The 17,081-nt window shown below is 46.7% G+C and overlaps 1 protein-coding gene across 1 annotated transcript in view; it reads right to left on the minus strand.

The window, feature by feature from the left end:
• DISP3 (dispatched RND transporter family member 3) overlaps nucleotides 1–17,081 on the minus strand; it is a 241,513-nt gene that overhangs the window by 120,937 nt on the left and 103,495 nt on the right. The window contains exon 12 of the mRNA XM_078607818.1: nucleotides 10,441–10,602. Within this exon, the coding sequence (XP_078463944.1) occupies nucleotides 10,441–10,602 (162 nt within the window). The remainder of the gene's footprint in view (nucleotides 1–10,440; nucleotides 10,603–17,081) is intronic.

The following is a 17,081-nucleotide window of genomic DNA, read 5'->3' on the forward strand; positions in this document are numbered from 1 at the left end:
TACTGAATATTTTCCTACTGAATATTGTCCTACTGAATATTGTCCTACTGAATATTTTCCTACTGAATATTGTCCTACTGAATATTGTCCTACTGAATATTGTCCTGCTGAATATTTTCCTACTGAATATTGTCCTACTGAATATTGTCCTACTGAATATTGTCCTACTGAATATTGTCCTACTGAATATTGTCCTATTGAATATTGTCCTACTGAATATTGTCCTACTGAATATTGTCCTACTGAATTTTGTCCTACTGAATATTGTCCTACTGAATATTGTCCTACTGAATATTGTCCTGAATATTGTCCTACTGAATATTGTCCTGAATATTGTCCTACTGAATATTGTCCTACTGAATATTGTCCTACTGAATATTGTCCTACTGAATATTGTCCTACTGAATATTGTCCTACTGAATATTGTCCTATTGAATATTGTCCTACTGAATATTGTCCTACTGAATATTGTCCTACTGAATTTTGTCCTACTGAATATTGTCCTACTGAATATTGTCCTACTGAATATTGTCCTACTGAATATTGTCCTGAATATTGTCCTACTGAATATTGTCCTACTGAATATTGTCCTACTGAATATTGTCCTACTGAATATTGTCCTACTGAATATTGTCCTATTGAATATTGTCCTACTGAATATTGTCCTACTGAATATTGTCCTACTGAATTTTGTCCTACTGAATATTGTCCTACTGAATATTGTCCTACTGAATATTGTCCTACTGAATATTGTCCAGGTTGCCGGCAGACTGGAGTCGAGTCAAGTTCTGTTATTAAAAGCAGGCGAGAGCTCAAAATATCAAGATAGTCTCACTCGTAAAGGTGACCTCCTGGAGTAGGTGGAACTTTACTATCAGCTACAGCAGGCCCAGCTGCTCTCTGATCGAGGAGGGTGGGTGGGCAGTAGCGCTGTTGTGTGGGGGGGCCACCGTTGTGATTATTCACCACAGGAACTTGGGTGGGGGTCCAAAGAGACATTTGAACCTTATGGCGGTACCCCGGGGTACCATAATACCCCAGCTCTCGCATAATGTCCCTGATGCGGTCATTTTTAGTCTGTTGATGGTCGGCGATGAGGCAATCGACTCATCTCGACGAGCTGTACACGATGCACCACTACGGTGCGTACGAGCGTTCAGGGTTTCAGCGCAATCGTCCTCGCTGCGTTTCGACGTCGCAGAGTGGCACTGATTGCGGATTGATTGGTACCCCAGTTCACGGAGTGAAGCACACCCCTAGAGAAAAATAGTGTCACAAAAATAAAATATTTAATTGCCTCGGCCGTTTTGTATTAATTGGTACCCCGGGGTACCGCCATAAGGATCATTTGGTGGTTCAGGGTCCTCCCCAGAAGCCTCCTCTCCCACTGGCCCCCCACCCCACCCTCCCTGCCCCCGCCGCCACCGCTACTGCCAGCTCTAAGCCACAGCCATAGCGAGATGTAGAGTCGGATAGGGTTGTGCCTGGTGTGGTGTGGACATATTTTCCGGGCCAGCAGCTGCAGTAAAGTCCCAGCGCTTCCTATCTGAGAGACACAAAGTCCGCTACTGCCTCCAACATTATCACCCGCCGCACACACACCCGCCGGTGATAAAAGATGCAAGAGAGCAAATTGGTAACCGATGCCGTCAACTCCACTTTTGAAGCACCGGCTGCTTCCCCGGTGTTCATCCGGTGCAGGCCAACTCAAGCCGTGCCTCGCCGACTATCGCAAGAGCATAAATCTCCAAGCTCTCCCCTCCCCCGCCGCCGATGTTCAATCTCTAGTTTCACACTCACTTCAGTCGGTCGCAGTTGCTGAGGTCATCTTTATTTTGCCAATTATTTTCCGTAAATCTCGCGAAGTTTTTGTCAGTGGCTGTCACAAGTTGTGCAGATTTATCCTCGAAATAAAATAACAACGGGACACGTGTGCGCACAACTTAAAGTGCTTCATCACAGATAAAGCTTAGGTCGCCCCCAAATCGTAAGCGGTAAATTGTCCTGTCAAAGTAATAAGCATTGCATGCAATTTCCTAAAACAATGCAGTCTTCAGCTAAACCGTCTACTTTAATCACTTAAACGAATGTGCACAAAAAATTTTTTTTACATTCCGCTGTATTAAGCGAACATGACATCACCGAGTTTTTTGTTTATTGTACTACATTTCATTAATGGCCAACGCCTCCCTCAAGATATTTCTTGAGCCGCGAGAGCTGTCAATAAAGCGGCATCGAGGCTGAAAGAATCATCAAATCTACCATCTTTTGCCGAAAATTGCCATTGATCTCCGGAGACCTCAACCGTTATCGGCCGTTCAATTTCGATAGGGCACGAAAGTGAAAATGCAATGCGCGGGGGAGGGGGGGGAGGCTGGATGGCTTTTTCGGCACTCTGCGAGTTCCAGACGATTAACTCTCCCGCGCCACCGCGGTGCCACCGCTCTCGTCTGAAGCTTGCCGCCGATGTCGGAGCCGTTTGTTTTTCACCCTCCACCCCCGGCGGAGGAGGAGGATGAGTTGCAATGCTGGGGGTGGGGGGGAGCACCGGTCCTCGACGCTGGTGGGCCGGGGGACTCGTTGCAAGACCACTAAAAAGCTAAAAACGCTTTGTGGGCATAAGGCGCGGCTGCCGTTGTGAGAGGAGCGGCAAGGCGAACCCCCCCCCCCCACAACAAAAAAAACCACGGGGTCCCAGGAGTGAATTTATAGTAAGAAAAAAAAATTGTATTCTACAAAAAAAAGTTTAATCCCATGGCGTACAATGCGCCCTAGCATACTGCCTGATTGCGCGGACTTTGAAGCGCGGACGAGTGACGACGCTGACCGCAGCGAGGCGCGCGGCGTGAGGGCGTCAACGCAGACCATCTGGGCCGGGCCGACGTGGCGATGAGACGGTTGCGCGCACGGCGTTGCTGCTTTGCGGGAGCGACGATCGGAATGGCTCCTGCACGCCGCCTCCCCCCCACCCCTGGGAGGGAAGCTGTCGAGCGCAAAAATCCCGCGTCTAATTTGCCTCCAGCCAACACGGCAATATTTAAATTAACGCTGCGCAGTGACCAAAAAAAAATACGTCTTCAAAGAATCCGAAGAAATGCATAAATCGTCCGAGTGCTGTCGGCAAAGGGGGTTAAGAAAAAAATCACGGTGGAATTTCTGACTTAAAAAAAAAACTGCTCCAATTTTCATTTGTGTCAGGGCATGAAAAAAAAAAGAAATGCAAGCTAGGGCAGTAATTAGTTTCTGGAACAAACCAGCGAGTGCTTTTTCTTCGTATCAATATTCATGAACGCAACATGAATAATCATTGTGAACCGCAAGACAGCATTGTTGCACGCGACGGTAACAGCGGGTCGCGCAGCTTATTAGCTCGCAGGACGAACCACCGACGGACGTCGGGGCGCTTCCCCCGCCGACTCCCAGCGGAGTTTGCGCGGGCGGACGTTAATCAAGATGCCAGAGCCTCAAGGTCTCGCGAAGCCAGACCCCGCGCCTCCCCCTTTCATGGACTCGAGTTAAAATATAATGCGGTGTTTATCTCCACGGTTCACGTCAAAAGTTGCCGGCTGTGATGTGCGCGTTGCATCCCTGTTGTTTATCCACCGCTCTCTTTTTTTCCGCCGCGCCGTTAATTGCCACCGTTTAAAACGGCAAGCGATAGTGCTTGAGCCCGCACGTCCGTATGGTCCGTCAGAAAAAATTCCGAGATCATCGCTCATTTGGGGGAGGGGGCGGGTGGAGACGCTGTTCATTTACCCGCAGTGCTGGCCGAAATGACCGATTCACCCCAATCGCTCCGCCCCCCCACCCCTTCCTGGCTCCCCCACCCCTCCTACCACACTTCACACCTCCCACGAGAGCCCCCACCCCCTATTCCTCTGCTCTCCCCATGATGTGGTTTGCAACAGCAAGGTCGGCTAATTAAGAGGACCCGGAATAAATCATGCCAAATTTCACGGCCCGTAGCTCCATTATTCCCTTTTCGCTCATTCACGGGGGTAGGAATAAGCAGAACTCTACCCTAAAAAAAATTATCATGGAGTGCTTCCACACTTTATTTACTTCCTTATTTGACATTATATTTATGTGTTTGTCAGCCAACTGCCATTCCCGGTTGCCATCCATCATGCCCCACTTTGGAAGGGCCCCACTATATTATCCATTATGAATTCACCAAAGAATAAAAAAAATCCCCCGTAATATATTCTTTAACAGACTGTTTCGGCAAGTGGTATTAACGAGCGCCTATGAATGCCGGCACGACACAGGATGGTGTGGGTGGCCAACACCACACCCGGGCGTCTTTGTTTCCCTAGTGGTGATGTTTACACACCACACCAGGTACTCAATTGAGACTGAGTCGACCTAACACCCACACACACACACCACCGTTATACAATGTCCAGCCGGCCAGTAAATCCTCTGCTTGTGCACAGTGACGTTAAATTCTGATATTATTTGGTACAGCTTGGCACTGCTGAGCAGCGATTCGTGAAACTGGAGGCAACGTTCTAAAATAAGAAAAGTACATTCAATTGGTCCGTGCCCTCTGTTGCAATGTTCTGGTAATTCAAGGAGATTCGGTGAACAAATTGGTCACGACGTTGACACACAGCGGTCTGATGCTTGCACGGAAAAAAAACCTCGGGAGACATTTTTAGATCTGCAAATTAAGCAAACGGCAAGTGCCCTCTAAGGAGGGAGGGCAGTGCAGTTGTTTAGGAACAGTTCTCGGGCAAATTATTACAAAGGGGAGCCGAGATGGGGTTTCATTTGGGGTCAGGGGGTCAGACTGTTGATCTCCCGGGGCCAGCGGTGGTGCTAGACATAGGCAAACTAAGCAAATTCATGAAAAATATGGGTGCAAACATTTCTGAGAACATTATTTTTGTTTTAAATAATTGTAATTCGTCTATTACCTTAATTGTTATGCACACACATTTGGTATAATTCAGTTATGCAGCTTATCCAGCATTAATGTTTGTAGTCAGGTTGACGGCAGGCAAAATGTATGTCTCATTAGGGCCTCCAGTGGGCGAGCGCCACCACTACTTGGGCCCGAAAGAAGCTGCCAATGGGGCATCCAGGCCACGCGCGGTGATTAAAGCCCCCTCTCGTCTGTTAGACAACAGACTGACAGAGCAGTTTCTGATGGGGGGGGGAGAGGGCGTCTATAAAAAAACAAACGATATAGCCTGTAAATCCGAGTTCAATTTCCTGGCCACGGCTACCATTGATGGCGAGAGATAATTGAACTGGCCGCGAATGTCGGATGTTGTAATCAAGAAGCGGCGCCTCGAGTTCTCCCCTCTTCAGTTTCCGGGGCAAATCAGTACAAATGGGAGCCACGGGGCCGAGCCCTGGGCCCGTAAGGAAACTGCCAACGGTCCTCCAGACCACCAGCGGTGATTACAGTTACGAGGGGCTTGAACTCTCAATCATTTTTTGGGTTTTTTTTTTCTCTCATCCCCCCCCCCCCCTATCCCCAGCAGTAAAACCGTGGCTATTTCCATGGATATTGCTCTTCTGCGCTAGCAGATCTCGTTCCCCAAAGACGAGCACGGGCTCATTGAGGCCTCCGCTCCAGCTTGCAATCACCCAGCGTGGCTCTTCGCGCACGCCCGACTACTACGTCACGGAGATTCAGGGGTTCCCACCCCCCCACCCACCCCCCACTGCAATTCTCCACTCAGGAATCTGCTCGATGTGCACGGCTTTTCAAGGGACATCAACTGGAGCGATTACAACAACAACAACAACAACAAAAACAAAAGGTATTTAGCCCATTGCTATTTCGTTGATTTTTATCTTTCCAACTGGCAGGACATTATTTCCTCTGGGTGTTTAAACAACAGACCAAAAGACCGCCACTTTCTGATTGAGTCTTTAATAAAAAAAAAAATAGATAGATCAACTTGTCTCTGTTGGGGTCTTTAGTGGCTAATATAATGGTACAGCAATCTCTGATGGGGTCTGGAGACAAGAGACTGACAGACTGGTCTCCGATAGGGTCTTTCGACAATAAACTAATGGACCCCATGTCTGATGGGGGTCCTTAAACAACTGACTAACAGACCTATTTCTGACAGCGTCTTTAGACAATGGAATTGAACATTTGGCGCAGTGGTTAAGCCCCCTGCGCTCTGAACCTGATGAATTCGGCTGCTTGGGTTCGATTCCGGGCCACGGCTAATATCGGTGGTGAGCGATATCTTAATGGGTCAGGGGGGGCCCCCTCCCTTCGCCAACCCGCACTGACCAGCGTGGTGAAGTACGATCAAACAACTCCTACGACCGACGCGGCTTGGGGAGGCTTCATGCAGCATTGGTTTTGTAAAGTGATGTGCCTTTAATTTGACAGCGAGGACCAGCAGACCGATGTCTGACAGGGTCTTTAGAAAGGACATTTTCTGCAGCATTACCTGATGGAAGGACAAAAGAGCAGGTCTCTTACAGAGACAGTTCTGATGGACCGTGGATTGAGATTTAAAAAAATACTACACAAAGTAACCCCGATAAAGGGGTGCGTTAAGCCACAATATGACGCGCAATCAGCTCGCAGGCTGCAATCAAATACAAAGCAGTCCTGTGGGAAATAGAAAGGAGGAAGTAATAACCCCATGCAGAATTGACCTCCAATCAGAAACATGGGCACAATTCACGTGGAATGGTGGCCATTAACCGGCATTCGCTTTGAACGCTCACAGAATTCCAAAAAATGGCACTCGGTGCATTCCAATCTTATACAACAACAACTGCCCCGCAAATCTGTTCTGCAATTTCCAAACGCAGCATTCTTTTTATCTTCTTAATTGACCATTCACTTCCAATGCAATTTCAAGCGTTGCCTTTTTAAAAATTATTATTTCTATTTTTTTTTCATTCGTGCGCAGCTGTCAGGAAGAGTGCCCAGAATTGGAACCCCCTTCCCTTAATGCAGGCAATTTCGGCTAAAGAGAAGGACAATGTAAAGCCCAGTAGGGCAACGTGGCTCCCACACCCGCTCGCACACCTACATACAAGGTTTGTGCCTCTGATCGAGCCGAGCTATCAGACCGATGAAGTAATCAATTCCTCCACCGATATTCAGTTTGACTGATCGACTAACCGGATAACACGAAAATAGCTGAGAATTAAAAAAATAAATCTTACATTTGTTTCCACACTAGCCACCAGCCGGGTGGCAATGAGTAAGGCTAAGTGACATTCTCATCTTTGGAATTCCCTCTCACCGTCTTTTTTCCAAAGTTCCCCAATCCACGTTACAATCGTGAACTGCGTCGGTTCTTATCTGCTGCACTGTCATTGGTGCTCTCAATTGCCGACTGCTTTAAGGGCTTGGAAAGAGCAATCGTAAAAAAAAAAATGATGATGCATGGTGCATTGTGGGAATGGCTCATGGATTGCGGTTTGGGCTGAACGTGCTTTACGACAACGTCCATGCATTCCAGTCAGGTTCTGCAATTTCAGAGCCAAAACATAATTTCTCTCACAGACAATTCTGCATTAAATAATAATTTCCTTACCCCGAGGAAAGTCTTAGCCGAGTCTCGAGACTTGTATAGCGTGGCAGAGAATAGGCCAAACATTCCCTCCAGAGGTGCTCTCGAGATCACCCTCCACTGGAAACACTGCGACGAACAGCGGCAGGAGCATGTCAATTGCAGGGCTGCCCCTTTACCTGCCAAACTTGCGTGGTGCGTTTGGCCAATTGCAATGACCAGTTTGCCAGTTTAACACCTAGGCTTTCTCAACCAATGTTGTTCATAATAAAGTTTTTTTTGGGTTCGATCGCGTAAGTATAAATGTGTCGTAACCCTCCACCACCCGACACAGCCAATGAGTACGGGATTTGTCACGTAAACAAAACGACAAATAGTTTACTACTTCAGCCCACCGGTGTATTGGAGAGTAAATCTACAACATTGACAATTTGAGTAGTACGACGTTTCGCTGGTAATTACACCCAGCATCATCGGCGATTTGCCAGAATAGTGAAGCGATCCACCTGCTTCCGTTATTAAATTGAGCATGACGACGTCATCACCTGAACGACACATTTATACTTACGCGATCTAACCCAAAAACCTTTATTATTATGGATACCAGTTTGCACATTGGGTCAATTCCATTTTTGGCCAATTTTGGCGCGTTACATCCGGCACACGAGCCCCGAGCGAATTCTTTGACAAACTTTAAGGAAAATGTTTGGCGACTCATTTCTGTTGCTGTTGATGGTGGCGTTGTCACTCAGTGCCGTTTCGTTTGACTCAATACACTTGAGAACCACTTTTAATCACTGGCAGCTGCCTCTGTGAATTCCATGACAATATTGAAACAAAACGTTTGTTGTTGTTATATATTGGGTCGTCCCTTCATTTAAAGCATAGTCCTGGCTTTGAGCCACAGGGGAGAGAACAGATGGGGTTGGGAGGGAAGCATTAATAATAAAAACCCGCATTGCTCAATAACACTGCCCTAAAAGATAAATATTGCTTTTGGGGAAATGACCCTTCCCCATTGCAAAGAGATCATCATCTGTCAGAACTACAGAGCCCAACTGAATAAGAAACAATACAAATGAGACGGTAACAGAGAGATGAAAAAAGGGCCATTTCCCAAAACGTCGCCTATTTTATTTAGTTTTTTTGCCCGTTCGGGCAGCGTTACTGACAAATGCGTTGAGCATCTTGTTATTTGTGCTCATGTAACCAATGCCATCGCTACACGGTAAGTCCTCATCGAATGCGCGTTCCACGCAACGCGTTGTCGCTATAACGCGGTTCTTCCATTCGGGAACACTTTTCACACAATGCGGAATGCGCCCCGTTATAATTATGAATGCTGTGGGTTTACCCTCCAACACACCGGTGTGCAGGGTGGCGGCGGGTTTAACGACGCATTAATTCTAGATTTGAAGCTTTCGTGACTGCAAGGATTCATATTCTTAGGTTTTTTCGGTAAAGTCACGTAGGTAAAACATCAAAATTAATAAAAATAAAATAAAATAAAAATCACGACGTTTCGGAGGCAACACAAGTCTCCGTCATTAGGTGGGACCGTCACAGCCAGATTAAAAGCAAGTTGCTTTTAAGGGATTACATCTTCAATCATTGCCTCACTTGATGCAGCTAATCTGGCTGTGACGGTCCCACATGATGACGGAGACTTGTGTTGCCTCCGAAACGTCGTGATTTTTATTTTATTCTATTTTTTATTAATTTTGATGTTTTACCTACGTGACTTTACCGAAAAAACCTAAGAATATTTAACGACGCATTTATATTTATGCAACCTAACACAAAAACCTCTAATGGACAATATTGGTCGCAAAAGCTTACTCGGTATTAAACCGTTATCGTGCTGAACGCGCATCGTTCCAACGCGCTTTCTGAGCGGTCGACGACGAACTACTTTGGGCTGCGCGACTGAGCGGTGTGGGAATTCTGGGTAGACGCGTGGAAATCACATGGCACGTGGTGGCGAGATGTCATCTTCCCCGCCTGGTATCCAGGTCGGGGTTCGATCCCGACTCCGACGTCTGCATATTTGTGGTTTGCGTGTTCACCCCGTGGTCGCGTGGAGTTGTTTCTCCGGGTCCTCCGTTTTTTTCCTCCACATTTAGAAACATGCATTGAGAGTATTTAGATTATTGTGGTGCTATGAAGTTCAAAATAATGGGGGCCACTTTGCTGAGCTATCATTTGGGGTAAGGTCGATCCTGATAAAAAATTAATGTCTCAGTGGGCTTTTCGTGGTAAGAGTGGGGTGGTTTAGTTGTATTTGTATGCGTTTGAGAGATTTTTTTACATTTCTTTTACTTTGCACTACTATCATGTTTTTGTAATGTTTGTTGTTATAACGTTCTTACCAGCCCCTACTGGAAATCTTTGAGAAACATCTTTATAGCTCATCGGATTCCTCCAATATAAATACATATTCTGATTCTAATCTCAGTTCTTTGTCCTGCCATAGGATAGCTGCAGGCTGATTTTCAAGCGCATATGCGAGTCAAATCGCATTGCTTTTATTTCTGCCCTGCAATGTATACATGCACAGCAATTCCTCACGGAACGCATCTTCTTATTGCAGCACCTTTCAGGAATCCATCTCGCGTATTACACTTGGAATCCCTGTATCCCAAACATTGCTGTTTTATTCAGAGGCAAAGGACGGACAGATGCATTTCTGCGGCCGTCTGTTACACTCTTCCAAGCCACTGGAGCTATGCACTTTAAATCTCGATTGAAAACTAATTTCTCGGCAACTGTCTTTTTGTGTTTAGTTTGCTGTCCTTTCCCCGCACCCCGATTAGCACGGTTGGCTCCGTACGATGCTAAAGAAGTTCAACGTACATGCAAAAAATACAGACGGGATAGGTATCAGTGGGTGAAGTGTGGCAGGGGGCGGGGGGGGGGTATAAAGCAGGGGGCCTCTGACCGGAGCAAGTGGGGCAGGAGATGGCCTCGGCGCTCAGGTTGTTCTTGAGGTCGAGCATCATCTGGATGTTGGTGTCGGGGCGGAACAGCAGCGGCGGGCGGCTGGCTGGCCCGAGGCGCCACGCACACAGCGCCCCGAGCACCAGCACGGCCACGTACGAACCTGCGACCGCCGCGAGAAAAGCGGGGAGCCGGGCAAGGAGGGCAGGCGGGCGGGCGGGCGGAAAAACACAGACGGACGGGCGGGTGAGCGGTGAGTGTAAGATCGGTGACGGCTGAGATGCATGTACGTGTGTTGAACTTGTTTTGCGCTATACATCGACAACCGTGCTAATGGGAGGTGCGGGGGAAGGACAACAAACTAAACACAAAAAGCAGTCCAAAAGAAATGAGTGCTCAATCAAGATTTTAAACTGCATAGCTCCAATGGCTTCCTCATATCAGATATGTCAAGGAAGTGGTTTGTGGTACTTCCCAGTAAGAACAGCAACGGAATTATGATTGCACTTTGTAACGCAATTTTGTTTCTGGGCAGTAAGTGTTATTTCGTAATTGATTATGCCTAACAAGTATAAAAAACACTATTATTCCCCACAAACTTTAATTTTGTGACCAGGACAGTGATATTTTGAAATGTACCTATTTTCAATGAGAAAACGGGCGAATTTGTTTCTTTTCGTTCTCATAAATTGATTTTTTTTAAACATATGATTAAAAATTAACATGTATTTATACTAAAGTAATAAAAAAAAATACTAAAAAAGATTTAGAAGTCAGTAGGTTTTCGAGATTTACGATTATACTGTAATTCACTTTCACGAATCAGCCCCCAAACGTAGTCTCCTATTATGTTCTGGTTATACTGTCCTTGGTAGCGGCGTTCAAAGTCCAGCATATCCTGGTGGAAGCGCTCCCCTTGCTCCTCCGAGTACGCTCCCATGTTCTCCTTGAATTTATCAAGATGAGCATCAAGGATATGGACTTTTGAGGGACATCCTACAGCCCATTCTGCCATAGTTCTTCACCAGTCTCAACCAGCTCCACATAGTTTAACACGTAGGCATCATCGGGCAATTCTGGCGAATTGCCCGATGATGCTGGATGCAATTACCAGCGAAACGTCGTACTAAAATTGTAAATGTTGTGGTTTCATGCTTCAACACACCGGTGGGCTAAAGCAGTGACCTATTTGTCTTTTGTCAACGTGACACTTTTTTACTGATTGGCCGTGTCGGGTGGTGGAGGGTTACGACACATTTATAAATAACGCGATCTAAACCCAAAAACGTTGATTATGAACAGCTCCACATAGTTTTCGACCTTGTGATTGCCCAGGAAGCCATGAACCACTGCGACAAAGCTGTCCCAAGCCGCTTTCTCCTTACTAGTGAGCTTCTTGGGGAATTCATTGCACTCTAGGATCATCTGTATCTGTGGTCCAAAGAAGACACGGGCTTTGACTTTTGCCTCAGACAGCTTAGGGAAGAAGTCTTGAAGGTACTTGAAGGCTGCCGACTCCTTATCTACAGCTCTGACAAATTGTTTCATAAGGCCCAATTTGATGTGCAGTGGTGGCATCAGCACCTTCCGGGGGTCCACCAGTGGCTCCCACTTGACGTTGTTCCTCCCCACAGAGAACTTGGTCCGCTGTGGCCAGTCCCGCCTGTGGTAGTGCGCCTTGGTGTCTAAATCTTTTGTAGTCATTTTTGTATTTCTTTAGTATAAATAGATGTACATTTTTATTCATATGTGGTTTTTTTCTGACTTTGTGTGAACGAAAGGACACAAATTCGCCCGTTTTCTCATTGAAAATAGATACATTTCAAAATATCACTGTCCTAGTCACAAAAGCAAAGTTTGTGGGGAATAATAGTAATTTTCTGTACTTTTGAGGCATAAGCATTTAGGAAATAAAACTTACTACCCAGGGACAAAACATTTTTTGTTACACAGTATAATTACTCTTATTCTTATTATACTTTTGCCCAGGAAAGGCTCACCGAGTCTCAATACTCCATCTCTCTCCCCGTGGTGGTCGCGTGGATTGTTTCCTCTGGCTTTGCCCGTCTCCACACTTACAAATAACATGCTGTATACTATTCAATCACACGTGTGATGAAGGTGATATTTCAGTTTCAGTTTCATTCATTAGTTATAGCCCTGTGAGCCATTCGGCTCATGAATCGGGTGCAACCGCAACAAACAAAAACACGAATAAGAAACATCTTAAAGTGACTACGCAGAAACAGAAAAATCCAGGATAAAACAGCAAAGTCTTCCAGAAAAAGCACATTATATCAATGTTGTGTGCAAAAATCCCAGTGGGATGCAAGTAAAACAATAACAACCATAAGACAATTTAGATTGAAGTTATCAGTATAACTCTGTACTACAACAAACAAATATGGCTAAACCAAAACGTTTTCGAAATCACCAAAATGAAGCTATAAAAACAATGTAAGCCACTTCGATGAGTTACCCACACTTTACCTACGATGGTGAGATGTTAACTACCTCGCCGGGTATACAAGTCGTGTATATTTGGAGTTTGCATGTCTCTCTCCCCGTGGTCACGTGGATTTGTCTCCAGGTCCTCCGGTTTTTCCCTCCACATTTTGAAACATGCGTTTATAGTATTTAGATTATTTTGGTGCGATGAAGTTCAAAATAATGGGGGCCACTTTGCTGAGCTATCATTTGGGGCCAGGTCGATCCTGATAAATAAATTAACTAACGTCTCAGTGGGCTTTTCGTGGTAAGATGGGGATGGTTTAGTTTTATTTGTATGTGTTTGAGTGATTTGTTTGCATTTATTTTACTTTGCACTACTATCATGTTTTTGTAATGTTTGTTGTTATGAAGTTCTTACCAGCCCCTACTGGATATCTTTGAGAAACATCTTTATAGCTCATCGGATTCCTCCACTATAAATACATATTCTGATTCGTTTATAGTCATTTGGCTGCTATAAATTTCAACATCACAAGCCACTTTGTTGGGCTATCATTTGTGGCCAGGTCGCCTCTGAAAACTATCTAATAGCTCAGTGGCTCGAACTGATAAATAAAATAGTTACTAGTCTGTAAATATAATATATATAGAAAAATGTTCACGAAGAAACATGCTTAAATAAAATTTCTATCAAGGCACCATGGTGAATAGTGCGGTCTCCAACAATTATTCACTCAGTTTAACACGTGTAGGCTTTCGCGACCAATATTATTCATAATAAACGTTTTTGGGTTAGATCGCGTTATTTATAAATGTGTCGTAACCCTCCACCACCGGACACGCCAATCAGCGAATTGCCCGATGATGCTGGATGTAATTACCAGCGAAACGTCGTACTCAAAAATTGTAAATGTTGTGGATTCACTCTTCAACACACCGGTGGGCTAAAGTAGTGAACTATTTGTATTTTGTCAACGTGACACTTTTTTGCTGATTGGCCGTGTCGGGTGGTGGAGGGTTACGACACATTTATAAATAACGCAATCTAACCCAAAACGTTTATTATGAATTATTCACTCAATCTCTTTGGCCTCTCCATCTCTCTGATACAAAGAAAAATCATTGCCGTAAATGTCCCCTGCTATAAGATTATTATTTTTTTCCTCTTTAGGACGCTATTGATGCACCTGTTCAGTCAACGATTTGGGTGGATTTTATTTTTGGGTCGGAGAGAAGCAGGATGGGGGAAATGCTGACACGTGGTATTTTAGAATCATCGTGGGAATAATGAACGGAAGTAGTAAACAGGAGATATGCAATCGGGGGAGAACTGCTCTAAACGATAAAACATGGACAGGCACATTTCATACGCAGGCTTTCACAACCAATACCGTGGCTCAATCCGTGTTATGAATCAGGAGAGACGTACGTGATGCATTGACACAAGGCGGTCAAAGGAAAACGATTGCTAAGGTGGTTATTGTCGTTGTGAGCGGACGGAAGAAAACCAAGAGGCAGCTAGGGATGCGATGGAAAGACGCTGTCACGTGCACTCTGGGTAAGAGCGAACGGGACTGTAGAGTGATAGAGACAGACACGAGATGGGAACAGGGGCAGACAGAAGAGAGAGGCTGTCTACCAAACAACCCAGTCAATGCCTGTACGGGTGGAGACCGATGATGATGATTGATGGTGATGGTGTGGGATAGATAATAGACAAGATGAGGTGCATCGTTGGGGAGGTACGAACAACAACGGGGCGGGGGAGAGGTGAAAAAATGTTGAGCGGCCTCTGAAACGAGGGTGAAGCAAGGACGCGAGAATTGGGAGGCATTTGTAAGAGGGCAGGAGCAGTGTGGGGATTCATAGAAAGAAGGAGGGAGGCAATAGCGGGGAGGTGCAAAGGGATCTATGCAGTGAGGGGGTGGCAAGAGGTGTGAGGGAAACGCGTCGGAGGGCGAGGGCAGGTGACTGGGAACAAGTTGCTAAAGGGGGAAACATTCAGGAGTGGAACGGAGGAGGAACGCATCGGGAAAGGGGAGGGATTCGACTGGACAGGTTTCTGCAGTTGCGCTGCGTAGACTTCTCCCCGTGTGCGTCGGGGTGGGCAACTGCGTGTCGTTCGGCACGACGTCCCCAGAACGTGGCGCGAAACGTCGGACACCGTGCCGAACGAGGCGGGAAACGCATCGGAGAGGGCGTGGGGGATCGGTTTTGTTTTGTGACGGGGGAGGAGTCTGCGGTGAGCGCAGGAAGAGGTAGAGGTGGGGGAAGATGAATGCCTTAAGCCCTCAGCGCCCCATTACTCCCGACGCAACCTCGTAAAATAAAAAAAAAACACACCGCACATATCTTCTTGGTTCTTTCGGTAAAGTCACGTAGAAGGGAAGTAATAAAATAATAAAAATAAAACATAATAAAATAATTATCACGACGATTCGGCCACAACGCAAGCAGCCGTCCTCAGGTGAAGAAACAGGTCTGTCGAGAAGACAGCGTCTGAATGAAAGAACCAAGCAGATGAATCCCTGCAGTCACGAAAGCTTTACATCGAAATACACCGCACATAATTCCAGCTCGAGTATAAAAAAAAACAGGTATAGAATAAAAGCCGCCGACAGTAACGGAATTACGCGCTGCCCGCATTAATTGCGCGCTCGGCGTTCTGGCGCGGTTCGGTCGACCTCCGTGAACCCTCGCCGCATTTGTCCAATTACTCACAGTCCACTTTGCGTCGCTTAATCCGATTAAAGCGGAATTATACACGATGCGCCGCTATAGCCGCACGCCGGGCACCGCATCTATTCTCCCCTAATTATAAAGGACGCTGCCACGGCGTAACGGTCGGCAACACTCGGCATTTGATCCGGAGGTCGCCGGTTCCATTTCACCATCCTAGCATGCCAATTGAAAAACACGGGCAAGTTTCTTAAACCCCCCCCCCCACCACCCACCCACCTCCATTCACCAAGCAGTATAAATTGGTGCAACAGTTAGTCGAGAATCAAGCAGGCACGTGTGCGGTGGGGGTAAGGTCAACACGTAGTGGAGGCCACTTGTGAGCCGAGCAATTGCAGGGCTGCACCTTTACCACCGCCCAATCTTCTGTCGTACGGCAATAGCAACAGTTACACGGGCAGACCGACCTTAGATATCCCGGTCAGGAACATCTTCCTTCGGATGCGGAATTAAAAAATATAATTGCAGTCCCGCCAGGGAGGAGTGAATGATGCGTCGACCGTTGCGTGAAGTTCGCCGCCGCAGCGCGGATTGTCACATGGTCGCCGTCACCCCTCCACGCATCGAATCGGGATCCACGTCAGCCCCCCCCCCTCCTTTGGTACAGAGTCCCCCTGGTTCATCGCCACCGAACTAAACCGTGCTCATTTCACGAGCTGCAGAGGTGTTGGCCGTCTCCTGTAGAACGGGGACGTAAGAAGCCGCAACGTCGCATTGACACGGTGGCATCAGCTTCGGCGGCGGCGGCGTCACCGTCAGCGGTGGCGGCATGTGCCGGGGGGCTTAACCGGCGTCCGTTTGATTGCCGAAGACTTGCGTAGATCTGCCCGAAGAATCTCTCCCAAGTATGCTTAGAGAAAAAAACTAATTCGGATGCAGTCTCTGGCTTCCAGAATCATTATTCCGCGCCCCCCCCCCCCCAAGCGTACGATAAACGTATAATGAAACAGTTTATTACGAGCCGCTTTACAAAACATTTGCCGCAAAAACAAGTTTCCACGAGGCGCGAGCAAGTCGCGTTGCTGATTAACGCCCGTTGCCGGAGGGCTATGAAGCCACCGTGGGTTAATCTGCCGCATTTATCTCTCTTGCGAGCGAGAGTTTAGTATCGCCCTAAACCCACGCGCGGTGTGCCCTTGTGCACACAGCTCGGCGCAAGCACGTCCACCGAGCGGAGTTCGCCAAGTTTGCCGCTCGTTACGGGCGCGTTAAAGCCCCGTTCGCGCGTTTGCCCCCTCTGCTTTGCAGTGGGCAGGAGGTCGTGGGTTCAATCCTGACCCTGACGCCTCTATGTTTAGAGTCTGCGTGTTCTCTTTCCACTTGGATTGTTCTCCGGGTCCTCCAGTTTTTACCTCCACATTTATAAAACATTAATTGAGATTATTTGGCCGCTTTATATATTTCCACATGATGATAAGCCACTTCGCTGTGCTATCATTTGTGGTGGCCAGG

This window comes from Lampetra planeri, chromosome 28 (genome assembly GCF_965212315.1).
Source record: "Lampetra planeri chromosome 28, kcLamPlan1.2.h2, whole genome shotgun sequence".
Lineage (NCBI taxonomy): Eukaryota > Metazoa > Chordata > Hyperoartia > Petromyzontiformes > Petromyzontidae > Lampetra > Lampetra planeri.